The 15485-nt window shown below is 56.5% G+C and overlaps 2 protein-coding genes across 3 annotated transcripts in view; one reads left to right on the top strand and one right to left on the bottom strand.

The window, feature by feature from the left end:
• CDH23 (cadherin related 23) overlaps window positions 1-15485 on the bottom strand; it is a 307817-nt gene that overhangs the window by 68765 nt on the left and 223567 nt on the right. For both annotated transcript variants that reach the window (XM_040975899.1, XM_040975900.1), the window contains 4 exons: window positions 14115-14228; window positions 11753-11901; window positions 3513-3573; window positions 2720-2868 (listed from right to left, as the gene is read on the bottom strand). In XM_040975899.1, coding sequence (XP_040831833.1) covers window positions 2720-2868; window positions 3513-3573; window positions 11753-11901; window positions 14115-14228 — 473 coding nt within the window. The remainder of the gene's footprint in view (window positions 1-2719; window positions 2869-3512; window positions 3574-11752; window positions 11902-14114; window positions 14229-15485) is intronic.
• Window positions 8696-9143, top strand: CUNH10orf105 (chromosome unknown C10orf105 homolog). Its single transcript, XM_040976033.1, has one exon. It carries the CDS (start codon window positions 8709-8711, stop codon window positions 9141-9143), a length of 435 nt encoding a protein of 144 aa, XP_040831967.1. The 5' UTR covers window positions 8696-8708.

Here is a 15485-nt window from a genome sequence, read left to right as displayed (position 1 = left end):
ACAGAGTTGCCCTGGAAAGAGAGAGGAAGGAGTTCCAGGATTAGAGCTGCAGGGTGCAGAGGGCCAGGGCTTGGACCTCTTTATACAGTTAGTGAGGAAAGGACCAGAGAGGGCAAATAACTTGCCCAAGGCCTCACAGCACCTGAGAGGGCTGGAAAGAGGATGGGGGTGTCCAGTCTACTCTCTGCTAGAGGTGAACTGGTCCCAGAACAACAGGAGGGGCCCCTTCCTCCTGCCCCCAGAGGAGCCAGAGTGAAGCCCAAGAAGCTGGGTGCAACCTTCACCTGTGCACATCGCTTACATGGATACAAATGCAAGGAGTCTTTGCAAAGTTCATGGAAAGTACATATCGTGTGTGCATGGATCTGACACCCTACTCATCAAATGAACCACTCTGTGGGTTTCCTTTTCCCATTAACTTGTCCAATCCCCTTTGTATTTGGCTCTTAGGACACCCCACCTCTGTAAGCAACCCTGGGGTTCTTTCCAGGTTTAGGTGGGAGTTCACTGCAAGAACGACTCTCTAGTTTCCTGACCTGGGACACGGGCTGGCAGAGCAGTCTGTGGACCTGCCACGTCAGCACAACGCTCCTGTCCCCCACCACTGAGATCACACTATGCAAATAGCAGTGCCCATCCTGTGCACAGCTGCTTGCCCAGGCTGCAGCCTTCTACAGTTGGCCTCACCCAGACCTTGGCCAGAGAGATCCTGGGTGGGGCGGGTGAGTGTCGGAATTTGCATGGATGTATTTTGGGAACTCTCTGTAAACAGAAACTAACCATCTATCTTTCAAAACCATGACCTCTCCCCTTCCTGAATCGGCATGCCCAGGCACTCTCAACTCCAAAGAGGTCATCGGGAAGAAGCTGGAGCCTGACAATCAGAAAGACAGAGGGGGAGGTGGCGCAGGGCCAGGGTGCTGAGTGAGCCTGGCCGCACACCACCATCTTCCTCCTGTCAGGTTCAGCCTTGTTTTGTAGCAGCAGTGACTGAGGCAGCCCCTGTGTGGTTTGCAGACCTGAGAGCAGCATATGCACAGGAAGCACAGCGGCTGCCAGTTTGCACTGAGTGGGACAGAGCTACTGGCTCCTGGGAGAAGCAGGTGCGCATTCTGAACAGTGTCATGCCCACCAATGGGGAAGGGAGAGGGTGTGTGTGCTTGCGCACACACACGTGCAAGCCTATCTAGGCTCTGCAAGAACCTTTCCTTCCACGCCCCCACTCCTCCGCCCTCCCTGGGTTGTCCCTGGTTGTGGAAGCAGGAACTACAGAACAAGATGGTTTGGGCCATTGCTTCCACTGCTGGGAAATGGAACCAGGGGCTAGGATGCAGCCCCTGCTCTGTCTTGGAGATCCTGGCTTTGATGTCATTCGGAAGGCTGTGCAGGCAGTGTCCTCAGTCACCAGAGCTATATAGCTCCTGGCCCGAGGGCCAGCCTCCAACTTCTCGCCTGGAAACCCTTCTTTGGGAGCTGAGCTAGTGGTCTCCAACTGCACTTTCCTCCTAAAGCTCTGGGGAGCAGCGGTGAGAGCCCAGGTCTGAGCTGACTGCCTGTGGGTGACACCTGGCTCTACCCTTTCCGTTGGGTCAACAAATAGGTTGATGCCTCTTTGCCTCAACCTCATCTGTGAAATGAACTGTTCATTTCAGGATTCAGCACATTCAAGTACATGAAACACACAAAGACCAGATACTGGTATAAATTCTATATGAGGGTTTCCTATGCCTCAAGTCCATTGAGGGAGAGGCATAAGGAGGAGGGTGTCCTCCACCCTTGTACACATTGACATACCCACGGGTTACTGCCTACCATGTGCTGCATACCACACAGGTTAGCAAGGTCTGCAGCCAGGGAGTTGGCCCTGGAGACAGGAGCCAAGCTGAGTCCCATACCCAGTAGCAGCTGTCACCACCGCCGCTACCCCCTCTGGAGTACTGTGCTGTGCTACGGACAGAGCAGTGCTCATTGTTTCCAGCCGGGGAAAGCAGCAGCGGTAGAGATGGGGCTGATAAGAATAGCTGATTCTGCCCTGCTGCATTCTGGGGAAAAGTCCCGTCCTGCTCTCTCCCCCCAACTCCCCCTGCCTGCCTCCCACTCGCAGTGACTCACTTCCCACCAGTTTAGGGGAGTGGGCTGTGAACTGCTGAGTGTGTGTGGGGGTGGCCTTGGGGAAGCTCTTCATGTTCCCCTCTGTCAGCCCTGCTGCTGGCAGGAGGGGGTTTCAGCAGCTGGACTGGGGGTGCCGGTGTGCACATGTGCAGCTGATCGGGAAGGAGTAGGTTGCTCTGCTGTTAGCCGCACAGGTGAGGGTGGGCAGCCGAGATGGAGACCGGAACACTCTAGGGACTTTCCAATGCAAAGAGCCCTGTGACCTGGTTCTGTCACACATGATTTCCCCATGCCTCAGTTTCCCTAACTATGTGGCAAGGCCAGCTGAGGTCATCTCAATGGTATCTCCTCAGCTCACCCTGTGGGCTGTGTGGATCCAGGGTCAGGTGGCTAGGGTACCTCTTCCTTCCCTTAGGACAGACATCAGTGCCATTGATCCCCTTTCACAGGTGGACAAACTGAGGCTCAGACAAAACAAGTCCAAGATCCCAGGGTGCATTCAGCCACTTGGGACCCTCCTGGCCTAGTCCCACCCCACGGTCCTTTAACATCCTTCAGCATCTAATGCAGTGCTAGGCCCTATGTGGCGGCCCACCCTACTCCTCACCCGGACAGAGCTCCTCATGGGGCCCAGGTCATGGTTGTACGCCTCCACCACCAGCACGTGCGACGAGTTCGTCTCCCGGTCCAGGGCCCGGGGCCCTCGCATCAGGAGCCCACTGCTCACATGGATCCGGAAGTTGTTGCCATGGTTACCTGTGGGCAGGCAGATGAGGGGGTCTTGGGCACTTTTTTGAAGCCCACACTTGGCATGGAGTCCTTTCATGCTTCATGCTGCCCCGGTTGGGGGTGGTAGCAGAGGTTCACCTGTACTCTCTTTGGGAGGGTGATATAGGGGTCTCCCTTGGCCCTCCACACTCACAGGTGTGGGTACAATGGGGCCTTTTGCATGTTCAGAAGTATCTGGGGCCAGAACCAGCTTCTGTGCAGGTGGCTGAACCTGGAATTGGGCAGATGTAGCTGGGTAGCCAGACACCTCCACCTTTACTTTGTGAGAGCGGCAACCCCAGCTTTTACCCCGGAACCCGCCCTCCTCCACACACTGTTCAGTGATTAGGTCAGGGCCAGGTTTGTGATTCTAGTTGACCAAAGATATTCTGTCTCTGAGAGTGCATGGGCTGTGCCAGGGCGATGGCTTTGGGAAGCTTGTAGTACCCGAGAGACTTGGGGAGCATAGCAAAGGCAGCACCTCCAGAAACAACCACCTGGTGCCAGTCACCACAACATTCCCTGCATCCCCGTCCACCCCTATCTTGGCTATGGAGTACAGAGGCCTCCTTGGCCCCCTTCCCTGGGGTAGCCAAGATATATGCTCATCTGCCCAGGGTAGCTCCACTCACCATGCAGGATGCGGTACCACACGCGCCCGAATTCGCCCTCATCCGCATCTGTGGCTCTCAGCTGAGGGAGGATGAGACCTGTTATTATGCCTCCCCAAGACCCGCAGCAAGGAGACAGGGTGTTGAGGGGCCACTTCCTCTTCCACACATTGCACCACATCCAACCTAGGCCCTGACTTCCCGTGGAGGCTGGGGGTGTGCAGACCAGGGGGCCATGTGTCCTTCTCACTCCTGAGGACAGCTGAGTGTTGACGCTCCCAGGCCATCCTGGTCATGTTCCCAGGCAATCACCTAGCCTGAGCCACGTGATTACACTTAACCAGGAGCCAGTGCCCTGCCTCCAAACTTCAGAGGCCCAGGGGTACGGGGACAGCCTGGCTGCTTCTTGCCCACACTTGCACAGAACCTGGAGTCATTCTGGTCATGCTGGGTCCCAGCTGGGAACTGAGTTACACAGTAAGAGCCCCTCTGTGGCAACCCAGCCATCCTTTCTAACAATGATCCCCAATGCATTTATGTACACAATGACTAGCTGCAACCACAGGGTTCTCTCTGCTGGACCTGGGGCTTATGAGGTCTGCCCAGGAGAAAGCACTAAACCCCACCCCCCAAAGTTGCTGGGTGACTCTGGGCAGGCCACACCTCTCTGAATCTCAGTTTTGGCCATGGGATAGGGGATGGACCAGAACAATCCTAAAGGTCTCTCTGGCTGTGCCAGGCCATGCGAAGGTCCCTTGGGGAATGGCAGTCACTGCCTCGTCTTGTGCTTGAGGGCTAAAGGTGGGAGAGGAAAAGCTCAGGACTGAAATGGAGGCTCCAGGGGACAGGACTTTGATATGGCAGTTAAGTCACTGATCAGGGCATCTGCCTCCCTTTGTCAGACTGTCCGGTTCGAGTCCTGGCTGTTCTACTTTCAGTCGAGCTTCCTGCTGATGAACACCCTGAGAAACAGCAGATGATGGCTCATCCCTGCCAGGTGCTGGGGAAACTCAGGTTGGATTCTGGGTTCCTGACTTTGACCTGGCTGTTGCGTGAGTTACTTGGGGTGGGGGAAGCAAATCAGTGGACAGAAACTTCATCTACCTGTTAACCTTTCAAATAAAGGAATATATATAAATAAAAGGTTTGGAGGTAATAAAGCATGAAATTGGGGCTTGAAAGCAGTGGGGTTGGTCCTGGCTCATAGGTCTTAGGTAGAGCTCTAAGCTCCCCACCCCATACTGGGCTGGAGGTCTCTGAGCAGCAACTGGTTGCTAGGGACGCGCTGGTTTCCAGGAGGAGAGGAGGTGGGAGGCGGTGCTGTGTGGCTGGGGTTAGCAGAGGGTCGCAGGTTGCCACTCAAGCTATGCCAAGCTGGGGTCACTGTTGTCCCTCTCCACATCCTTGGGGTGGTGGTGTGGGGGGTGGTCCCTCGACTACCCACCCCACTAAAGCTACACTCTTTCAGAGGAAAATGCTTGACTGAAAAGCCTCAAGCCAAGTCAGAAAGGAGAGGGGCCCAGGGACACTGCAGGCGGGGCCTCCCAGGCCGACAGGGCCGTCCCTCCACCCCTCCGCCCGTCCCCTTGTGAGGTGGAGTCCCTCTCCCCGGGAACCTGGGGGCTGGCAGCCCCTGAATAGCGGCCCTGCTGGCTGCTGCCCGACCATACCATTCACGCTGGCAACGGGGGAAGGTAGCAGCCCTGGGGCTCCGAGGGGCAGCACAATCTTGTGCCTGTGTCCCCTGCAGGGTCTCCAGGCCCTGAAAAGATTCCTGGAGGACAAGGCAGAGCTGCAGGAAGCCCCAAGGGTGCTGGCCCTTCAGGGGACGGGGGTTTGGGATCCCTGCTCCCTCTTCCCAGCCTGGTTGCCATCCCTACCCTGTCAGCTGGGGCCTCCCCTTAAGGCAGGGCCCAGAGTCTTCCAGACAAAGCCAGATCCTGGAGGACAGTAAAGGTACCAGGACTGCTTGGCTGTGAGCACTGGAGCACTACACGGAGCTCCTGGGGGGTGGGGGCTGGGAGAGACAGCCAGAGCGACCTTCTCACCAAGCTGGACCTGCTCAGGGCTAGCTCTGAGGTCAGTGCTGGGGCAGGGGTAGGGGGTGAGGAGGGGAGAGCTCAGGCGAGGCCTCGGGGAGGAAGGAATTGGAAAGGGGGAGGGCTCTGGGAAGGTGTGAGGGTGTACTCAGATCCTACTCTGCACAGAGAGGTCCTAGGATCTAGGCTGAACCTGCAGAGCAGGGCCTGCTGCTGGATCTGACTCCAATGGGAAAGGTGAGGCTCCCACGGCCCTCACCCAACACGTGCCCTCATGCAGCGGGATGGCCTGGCCTGCCAGGGAGGGAGGGGACTCGGGTCTTTTCCCCCCTCTCACTGCCACAGGAGCCACCTGGATGCTCCTTAACATTTTTTTTTTTAATGATGAAAGGCAGAGATAGAGTCAGAAGGACACAGAAAGGCGTACAGAGACTTTCCATCTACTGGTTCACTCCCCCAAGAGCCTGAAACTTCATCCCGGTCTCTCACGTGGGTGCTAGGGACCCATGCACTTGACCCATCATTGCCTGCTTGCTCCCAGGGTGTGCGTTAGCAAGAAGCTGGATCGGAAGTGGAAGCAGGACTCAAACCCAGGAGCGCCAAGGGGAATGGGGCACCCCAACAGCTGGGCTACGTACCCACTCAACTGCTTTTCACATGGACCCCAAGACCTGCAGCCAGGACCCTCATGGATCCCCACACCTATTGAAGGTCATGAAATGACACCAGAGCTGGTTGGATGGGGGCTTTTCTCCCAGATCACACTGCTCTGTCCTTGCTCCTCACCCAAGTATCGCCCAGGGCGGGAGGGAGGGCAGCTGGCTTCCTCCCTGTGGGAGGCAGCAGTGGGTACACCCGTCCCCTCCTCCTGAGCACTCAGGGAAGGGTCATCCTGCGTAGGACTGCCCCGTTAGTGCATTCTCCAGGCAGGACGTGTGGGAGGCAGGAGCTCCGGCAGCTAGACAGGCATCAGAATTTCCAGCTGTGAGTTGGGCAGCCTTGGCTGTTTCTGGAGGGTGGTGGCAAAAGATGGGCATGGGGGGTTGCCCAGGATGCACGGAGGGTGGATAACAGCACGGCTGCATCCTGGGAGCTGGATGTCGGGTGAGTGCCTGGAACAGGGCTGGGAGCCAGGCTTTACTCTATACCTGTTGCTACTATAGGGAGCACTGGCCGGGCCCCTGCTATGGGCTACAGAAACCAGCTCCCAGCTGGGAGGGAAGGACAGCTATTCTCCCCCAGCCTTGGGAAAGATCCCAGTGTCAAAGAAATGGCCTTTTTCTTTTTTTTAATGGGACCCTCTTGGGTCTGTTCTGTTCTATGCATGGAGAACTTAAAGATCGCAATTGTTGACCTGCAAGCTAGAGGGAGCCGGCTTCTGTGTGCTGCTTAGCTGTGTGACTGTTTCAAATACCTGCCAATGCATTTCATTTTCTCTATGATCAAGTTCTCTCTCTCCTTTCTCTTTCTCTCTCCTTTCTAGCCTTACACAAACCTGAATCCACTGCCATCATTTAAACATGAGGAATGTTTGCCTAAGAAAATCCAGATTTCTGGTTTCTCTGGGGAAATGGGAAAAGCTGACCAGACTGCATCTGTTTTCTCACACTGACCCATCAACCTGGGCTCGAAAGGGTTCAGCTGTGTGCTCCAAGTAGCCCTGCCTGCATGGCCTCTTTGGTCTGTAGGCACTTAAAAAATATATATATATTATTTATATATATAATGTTATATTATATATAATTCATATAATAAAATATTATATATTTTATATAACATTTATATGTAAATATTATTTCCAATAATAAATATATTATTGGAAAGGCGGATTTATAGAGAGAAGGAGAGGGAGAAAGAAAGATCTTCCATTTGCTGGTCCATTTCCCAAGTGCCTCCAATGGCCAGAGCTGAGCTGATCCAAAGCTAGGGGCCAGGAGCTTCTTCCAGATCTCCCACGTGGGGACAGGGTCCCAAGACCTCAGGTCATTCTCCTCTGCTCTTCCAGGCCATCAGCAGGGAGCTGGATCGGAAGTGGAGCAGCCAGGACATAAACTGGAGCCCATATGGGATCCTGGTGATGGCAAAATGAGGATTTAGCTGCTGAACCATTGTGCCAGGAACTCTGTAAGCATTTCTGTTTGCAGCCCCAGAGATTTCCAGCAGTTTATCCTATTTTTCGGCCTGTAAGGCCCACCTCTCATGGGTGATAGAGACGATGATGGGACTCAAGCCAGGTCTTCACGTGGGTGGCAGGGACCCAAGTGCCTCAGCCATCACTTGCTGCTTTCCAGCGATTTAGCAGGAAACTGGATTGGTAGCAGAGGCAGGGCTTGATCCAGGGCACTGCCATGTGGGATGCAGGCTTCCCAAGACACAGGCTTACCCCAAAATATTTTAAATTATAACTAGGGCTGGCATTGTGAGAGAGTTGGCAAAGCTGTCATCTGAGACACCAGCATTCTACATGGGCACTGGTTCATCCTGGATGCTCCATGCTAATGGCCTCAGTATGCAGTGGAAGATGGTTCAAGTACCTGGCTCCCTACCATCCACATAGGAAACTTGGATGACGCTTCTGTCTTCCACCTGACTCAGCCCCGGCTGTTACAGCTGCTTTGGAAATGAACAGCCAAGAGAAGATCTCCTGCTCTCTTTCCCTCTCCCTCTGTAACTCCGGAAGAGGGTAGGGACTTGGCAGAGTGGTTGCAAGACCACAGGGTATGCCTGCACCCCATACTGGATTGGAGTCTCAGCCCTGTTTCAAGCTTCCTACTAACGCTTACCCCCAAGAACGCTGGATTGCCATTGGTGATAGCCCAAGAATGTGGGGGTCCTGACACCCACATGGCTTCAGCCTGGCCTAGCCTGGACTGTTGTCAAGGCTAGTGAGCCAGTACGTGGAAGATCTCTGCCTCTTTTTGAAATAACAGTAAGCTACATAAAAATACCAAGAGGCATTACCCACTTGTCCCCTGTATGGCAGCTTGGTATGGGGTAGGGTGTACGGGACAGAGGGTCAGGTGAGCTGAGGCTCAGCTCTGTTCAATGTCAGCTGCACGTCCTGTCCTCTGGGCCTCATTTTCTTAGCCTGTGATGTGGCCAGACTACTACCTATATTAATGGGCTCAGTCTCCATGGGTGTCCCCGGCAAGCTCTCCCCCCGACCCTGGTGTGGCCCATGGCTCTGAACTCCTGCTCCCTTTCTGTTGCAGCGGCCATGAGCACAGAGGGACCCAGGTTCACCGGCTCTGCGGCCACCAGCCCCCTTGCCTTTCTCACAGCTCCAGGCGCTGCTGCGGGGACCGCGGCAGAGGCAGCCAGCCCCGTCCCGGTGCTGGTGGTCCTGGCCTGCATCTTCCTCGTGCTGGCCACCTGTCTGCTGTTCATGGTGCTCTGCAAGCCGGCCGCGCTGGATCCACGCCGCCGCGGCGCCCGCGAGTGCATGCCCCACCACCCCGGGAGCCCCAGCGAGCCCCAGCTGCGCCTCTGGAGGCGTCTGGGATCCCTGCGCCGCTCTCTGCGCACCTTCAGCTTCCGCCGGGGCCGGCCCGCCGCCCCTCGACGTCCCCTGCCGGCCTGCGACTGGGGCTGCAAGGAATCCACCAAGATGTGATTGGTGTACACACGGAAGTCCCTTCTCTACAGGTTCACCTGCCCTGGTCACAGCCTGGCCCCAAAGCAGCCCAGACAACTTAAACCCTACAACTGTGCCCGATCCCAGCCTGACCTCCTAGCAGCGCACCTTCCGCAGCTCTGCGGCGCACCTGCTGCTGCTACTTGCTAAAGGATCATGGGGAGCACCTGCTGTCACTTGCATCCATGGTCTGAGCTGAGATGTGCCACCTGGGACTCCCCAGACACCATTTGCCTCTGGGAAGGAGCAATCCTGCTGGACCACAAAGCCTCATCTGCACTCTAGGCTGTAAGACTGGCTCGAGGGGCTGCTGAGTGGCCACAGACAACACCTAGCTCATACTGGGGCAAGCTTCGGCCCTGCCACCTATGCCCTCTCAGGGACCAAGGCAAGAAGGAATCCAAGGACTCTCCTATCTAGGGTTCCCTTGGATCCTGCCAGTTCCCTCCTGGGAGATCTGAGGCCTGGCTGCCGGTTGGCAGGAGACAAGCTGGAGGCTGTCACATTGTCTACAGAATCATGGTCCTGGAGGGTGCCATCCCCTTTCAGTGCACCCACATCAGGATCGATCAAGATGGGCTGATGGTGGGGGCAGAGGCCAGAGAGTAAGCAGACAGCGGCCTGTGCTGCCTTGTTCCTGTCTCAGAGTCAGCTAGCTCCAGCATGGGGCAGCCCCACTCTATCTTGCTGTGACCCCCAATGCAGCCAGCCAAGGCTTCTGATCTGCCGCCTCCCAGCTCTAGAACCTTCACTGGCCCCCTACTTCCCATTGACCAAAACTCACCACTGCTTATTAGCCTGGCGTGCAGTGACCTCTGGAACTGGCTCCAGTTTTATTTTCTAGCCTCATCTGGGCCCAAGGCACAATCCTCTTGCTCTCCTCTCTTAAGGGAGGGGACCAGGCACACCTCCTGCTGGCAGAGTTCTTGTTTGCATCCTCTCCTCCTATCAGTTTGAGAAGCTTGGGTTGGGCTGTGCGTGTCCACACCCTAAGGCAGCAGTCCTCCTGGGGCTTGCAGGACCCAGAGCCTTAGCCTTTGCCTGAATAAACCTCAGACAGCTCTCTCTGCAAACAGGCTGTGTAGGGGAAGCCCCTGCACCCTCTTCCGGGTCTGCCTGACTTTACAGATCCAGTCTTGCCAGAAATTAAGCACAAACCACAGGAGGTAACCTCTGAGATCCTAAACTTCCCTATGAGACACAGGGGAGAACAGGCGCCAGGAGTTCAGCACGGCAGGTGGTACTGTGCTGCGGGGGGACCCACACCTCCATAACAGAATGTGTGTGGGTTTGAGTCACATCTCCACTTTAGATCCAGCTTCCTGTTTCTGCCACACCCTAGGAGGCAGGAGGTCATGGCCCAAGTACTTGGGTCCCTGGGACCCACTTGAGAGACCAGAATGAAGTTCTGGGCCTGGTCCAGTCCCAATTGCTGTGGACATCTGGGGGAGCAAACTCACTGATGGAGTTATCCATCAGCCTTTTAAATACAATGAAAATAAAATAAAATAAGGAAGTGGGGATTATGTGTGGCTTGCCCTGTGCTGCAGGCTGCAGGATTTCAGCTGGAGTGGTGTTGTGTAAAGAGAAACCAACTGTGCTTTAGCAAGCAGGGCCAGCCTCCTCCCCACAACTTTGTTCCTCCTTTCCCTTGGGGTTTGCTCTCTTCCTCCTCATCCACTTCCCCTGGGGCCTCCATGATACTCCCCAGGCTGTGGTCATCCATCCACACTCGGCCCTGGCCAGAAACAGAGGAAATGAGCCTGCCTGGAGACCTCCAGGAAAGCTCTAGCTGGGCAGGTCCCCATCCTGCGACACCTGCTGATGAACCAGGGGCGTGCGCCCATAGCTTTGTGCAGAGGGGCCCTTCAATACTCCAGCAGCTGAGGCCAGGGCAGACAGTGCCCCTCTCTCTCCTTCCCTGAGTCAGCCAGCACACTCGACCCAGTCTTTGGGCTTTCCGGAAGCCTCTAGGCCCCAACTCTGTGGGCCCTAGTCCCAGTCCCAGTTCGGGCACACTCCCAGCTGCCTACTCTCTGCTCCTCCCAAGGTCGGCAGCTGGTGCCAGAGGCAGGCTCAGATTTGCTGCGTTTGGCCCAGGCTCTGGGCTGGAAAGTCCCAGCTAGTGCTGGTGAAGGGAGCGATTCATTTCAGCCAGCAGTCTGTCCGCCCCCTTAGCAACCCAGGCCTCCCAGGCAGAGCTGGGAGGAGGGGCCCACACCAGATCTCAGCGTTCTCCCCGCTCCTCCTGCTCCCTAGGCCAAGAAACTCTTTCTTCTTGTGCCTGTTAGTGCTGGAGAGAGGGGCTTGGCCAAAGGCCTGGCTCTGGCCTCAGCCCCTCCTGGGAAAATGTCTTTCAACTGGGAGGGGTGGGGGATGTGGAAGAGGCTGTGCAGGAGGGAGGCCAGAGCCTTTCTCTTGTGGGTAGGGAGAGCAGGGGCCTGTCCTCAGCTAACCCAGCCCCAGGAGCCCCCTTGCTCCAGAGCAGTGGGCCCACCTGGACCCCTGTTTCCATCTGCCAGTATGCCATCAAGCAGGTGCACCTGAGCAGAGGAGAGCGCAGCCTGCTCACATAGCCCACCACCTGCCTGTACAATGCTGTGGCCCTCCGCAATGTCCTCGGGCACGCTGGCCTCATAGCTGCTCTGCAGGAAAATGGGTCGGTTGTCATTCACATCCAGGACAGTGACAAACACGGTGGCAGTGCCTGTGCGTCGCTTGCCTACTGGACCGTTGTCTGTGGGTTGAAGGGAGACAGGTGTCAGTGGCGGCACTGGTCTAGGGCTGGCCTTTGAAGTGGGTGACTCTTCCTTTCCCAATCACACAAGACACAGAGGATGGTTGGCATGTACAGCATGCCACATTCCTGGCTTTGCTCTGACTCGCCAGCCATGTTGCAGGGGCACCATTATGATCCTGACTCTACAGATGCACCGGGGGCAGGCCAAACAGTGGCTTCTGGAAGATGCACCTGCCTCGGGTCCCCGGGAATCTTTGCAGGCTGACTCTCCTGGGGGAGATGTCACCCAGTGACTAAGGATTGTGACTCCATCCAGTGACCAGCGTCCTTCCCAGAGAAGGCCCAGGGAGGGTGGCACACAGAGGAGAGGGCCTAGGGAAGATGCAGGCAGAGGCTGGGTCCTGAAGCCACAGGGGACTGAAGAAGTCTGGAAGGCACCTTACCTTGACTTTGCACCAGCTTCCAGAACCATGAAAGAGGTTGCTATGGCTGGGCGGGCACAGGTCAGGGCTAAAAGCCCCGAAGGGCCTGCTCTGCTCCAGCCTACAGTACTGGATAGCAGTGCGTGGGGCTGGGGCCAGCTGAGTTCTCAAGAGGAATGGAGTATCAGACCTTTCAATAAAATTGGCTTTAAAGTGATCACAGCTGATGGTCATTTTTAATAATGTGAAGCATGAAGCATGGTCACACAAATACAGCTGTAGGCTTGGCTCCAACTCCAAACCCAAGATGCCCAGGACCTCCGGGCAGGAGAGGCTCCTGGGGCTAGAAGAAGGAGAGGCCCGCCCCAGGGGAAAGTGGCCAGGCTGTCATCCCTGGAGGAGGGCACCTGCTACTATGTTCAAGGCTGTGTATGAGGAGTCCCCAGGGAGGGTTGTAGGCAGCTGGGGATCTGAGGTCACTCCTTGCTTCTCCAGAATGGGGAAGCCCCCTCCTCCACCCAAATGGTCCCTCTTCCTAGTCTCAGCTGAAGGGCCCCTCTGTGGAAGTCCCAAGCCCATGCCTGCTGCTAGACCATACCTGGAACAAATGCTGAATTGGGAGGAGGATGACGGGGCTGGAGCTGCAGAGGGTGGGGACGGGAGAAGGGCCAGGTGTGGCGGCTGGTTGGGAAGGAGAGCTGGAGAGCTGGCTCCCTCTCACCTGGAGTTAAGCTTCACCACAGCCTTCTCCCTTCCAGATACCTGGAGACCAAAGACTAAACCTCCAGCCACCACGTGGGCTCCAAGGTCCACTTTGCCTGATGGTAGCCGCCTCCTCTCCAGCGCTACTCACACACACTCACACAGACATATGCATACTCACCTATATATGTACTCTGCAGCTCTTGCCCACCACCAGGCCCCTGCACTGGCTGGCTCCCAGCCTGCAGCACTTTCTGCTTCCTTACTGGCTGCAGCTGCCTTCCAGAACAGCGTGGTGTGCTGTGCAGGGCACAGTGGCGCCTACCGATGGCCTCCAGAATGAGGGTGCCTTCCACAGCTGCCTTCCAGGCTGCCTAGCAGCACCACCTGCTCCTCCCTGGGGAAACCTCACCCTGATAGTCCCCCTGAGGACCGTTCCCCACTTCCTGACTTCAAGGTCTGGAATGCCAGGCACATGAGCAAGCCCAGCTCCCATGATGGGCATATTGACTTAGGCCCAATGAGCAGGCACATCTCACACCTGGGGCAGAAGGGAGCAGATTAGAGCCAGTGTGGGGCTAGGGACTAGGCAAGAGCTGGTTCTGACCCTGGAGTGTGGGAAGGTGCAGGGATTGCCTTCCGTGAGGCAGAGAACGTTGCCAGCACCCAGGAGGCCAGCCGCCATGAGCACCTGGACCTCGAATCTGGTCAGACCCGAAGAGGATCTCCCAGCAGACAGGCTTTGCTCACACACACTGCTGAAGTCAGTTCATCCGGTTGTTCAATTTACAATCCAAAGAATCCTGACTCAAAGAGAGTCTCAGATAACACTTCTAGGAAGCCTTCTTTGACCTGCCCCCACTCCACACTCCCAACACCCTCTTCCCTTCCTGCTTGCTGTGTCTGGCAGTGTAATGATCGGTCTCCGGGTCTCCATGGAGCTACTGCCCCCACCACCCTGGCGCATCAGTGTCGCCTACAACTCGGGGCTATCTGCTGGGCTCCAGGCCTGGCCCCTGCAGGGTTGCCTGTGTGAACTCTGCCAGGAACAGTGTGGTGTGCTGTTCAGGGCACAGTGAAGCCTACCGATGGCCTCCAGAACGAGCGTGTATGCGGCCGTGGTCTCGCGGTCCAGGCCCACCACTGTCCTCACGACAGCATCACGGTAGCCCACGCTGAACTTCCCGTCCACATTTCCACCTGTGGGTGAAAAGGAGTGAGGCTTGGTGTGCCAGAGCTGAGCTTCTAGGCGGGGCAAGGGAGTGGCACCTAACTCCACTCTCAGAAGTGGACAGCTGGGTTGTAACTCAGGGCTTTGGGGACACGTGGCCTGTGCAGGCATGAGGCCGGGAATCACAAGGCTCCAGTACCTGCCGAGCACCTGCTATGCTTCATCTAGGCTCTTAGGGTACTTGTGGGTATGTGTGTGTGCTGGCCTGTGAGACAATCTCTGGGCTGGTTCCAGGCCTGTGCCCATCCCCACTGTGCACCTGTGTGCCCTGCATCAGTGTCTGAGCAGTTAACCTGCACAGGGATCTTTGCGTATGGCTGAGTGTTGCGTGAGGCCCTCTTCTCAGCTGTGCAGTAGCATTGGGTTGGAGTCAGCTCTCCTGGGAGGGCATGTATGGAGGTCACACTGACTGAAGACCAGGGGCAGATGCCCAGGGACAGTTCTGGGCTCTGAGGGAAGCAGGAGAGCCTCCTCTGTGTGTGGACAGGAGCCAGGTTCTGGCAGAACAGTATGGGAAACCCCTTCCCTGCCAGCTGGCTCTCCAGCAGCAGAGGGCGCCTCTGAGCCAGGTTTGGAGCAGATCTAGTCTAGGACTTTGCTGGGTTCTCAGCAGGTCTCCAGAACCCATGCCTCTAGGTGCTGGGAAGTGGTCCTGGCACTGTGGGTTGCACTTCCTTGTCCTTCCTGCTTTGTCCCTGGGCACAGCCCTTGGCCACCAAACTCCAGGGCTTCCCAGTTCTGAAGTCCTCTCTGCAGGGGCACCACCTGGCTTCCAGCACAGCATGGGAGGAATCACCTTGTGTAGGGGGGTGGGAGGGGAAGGGTCCTGATGGCTGCCTTTCCTGGAGGTAACCTCAGGGACCAGGCCAAGATAAATGCAGAGAGGAAGGGGCCTGCAAAAGAGAGGTCGAGGGCTGGGAAGTCACTTTGGTAGTAGCAAACTGTGGAACAGGGAGAGGCCCTGGGAGGTGGGAGGAAGCTGTTTTATACCCGTGGACAGGTGCACATTCAACTTGTGGGCAACAGGGCTGCAGGTAGATGATAAAAAGATGGCAGAGCTGGGCAAATGGTCATGGGAGGACTGGAGAACATGAGAGGATGGGCCAGGCCCTGAAGAATGCCAAGCAGCTATTCTCATCCAGGAATGACGTGACACATGCACCATGACCTACCCACCCCACTACTGGGCAGACATCACTGATCAATGATGCTCACTTTCCTCCGTG

Source organism: Ochotona curzoniae, unplaced genomic scaffold (assembly GCF_017591425.1).
Source record: "Ochotona curzoniae isolate NIBS_2020 unplaced genomic scaffold, NIBS_Ocur_1.0 contig_2692, whole genome shotgun sequence".
NCBI classification, from domain to species: domain Eukaryota; kingdom Metazoa; phylum Chordata; class Mammalia; order Lagomorpha; family Ochotonidae; genus Ochotona; species Ochotona curzoniae.
Note: the sequence above shows the minus strand (reverse complement) of the source record. Positions and strands in the feature narration are given on the sequence as shown.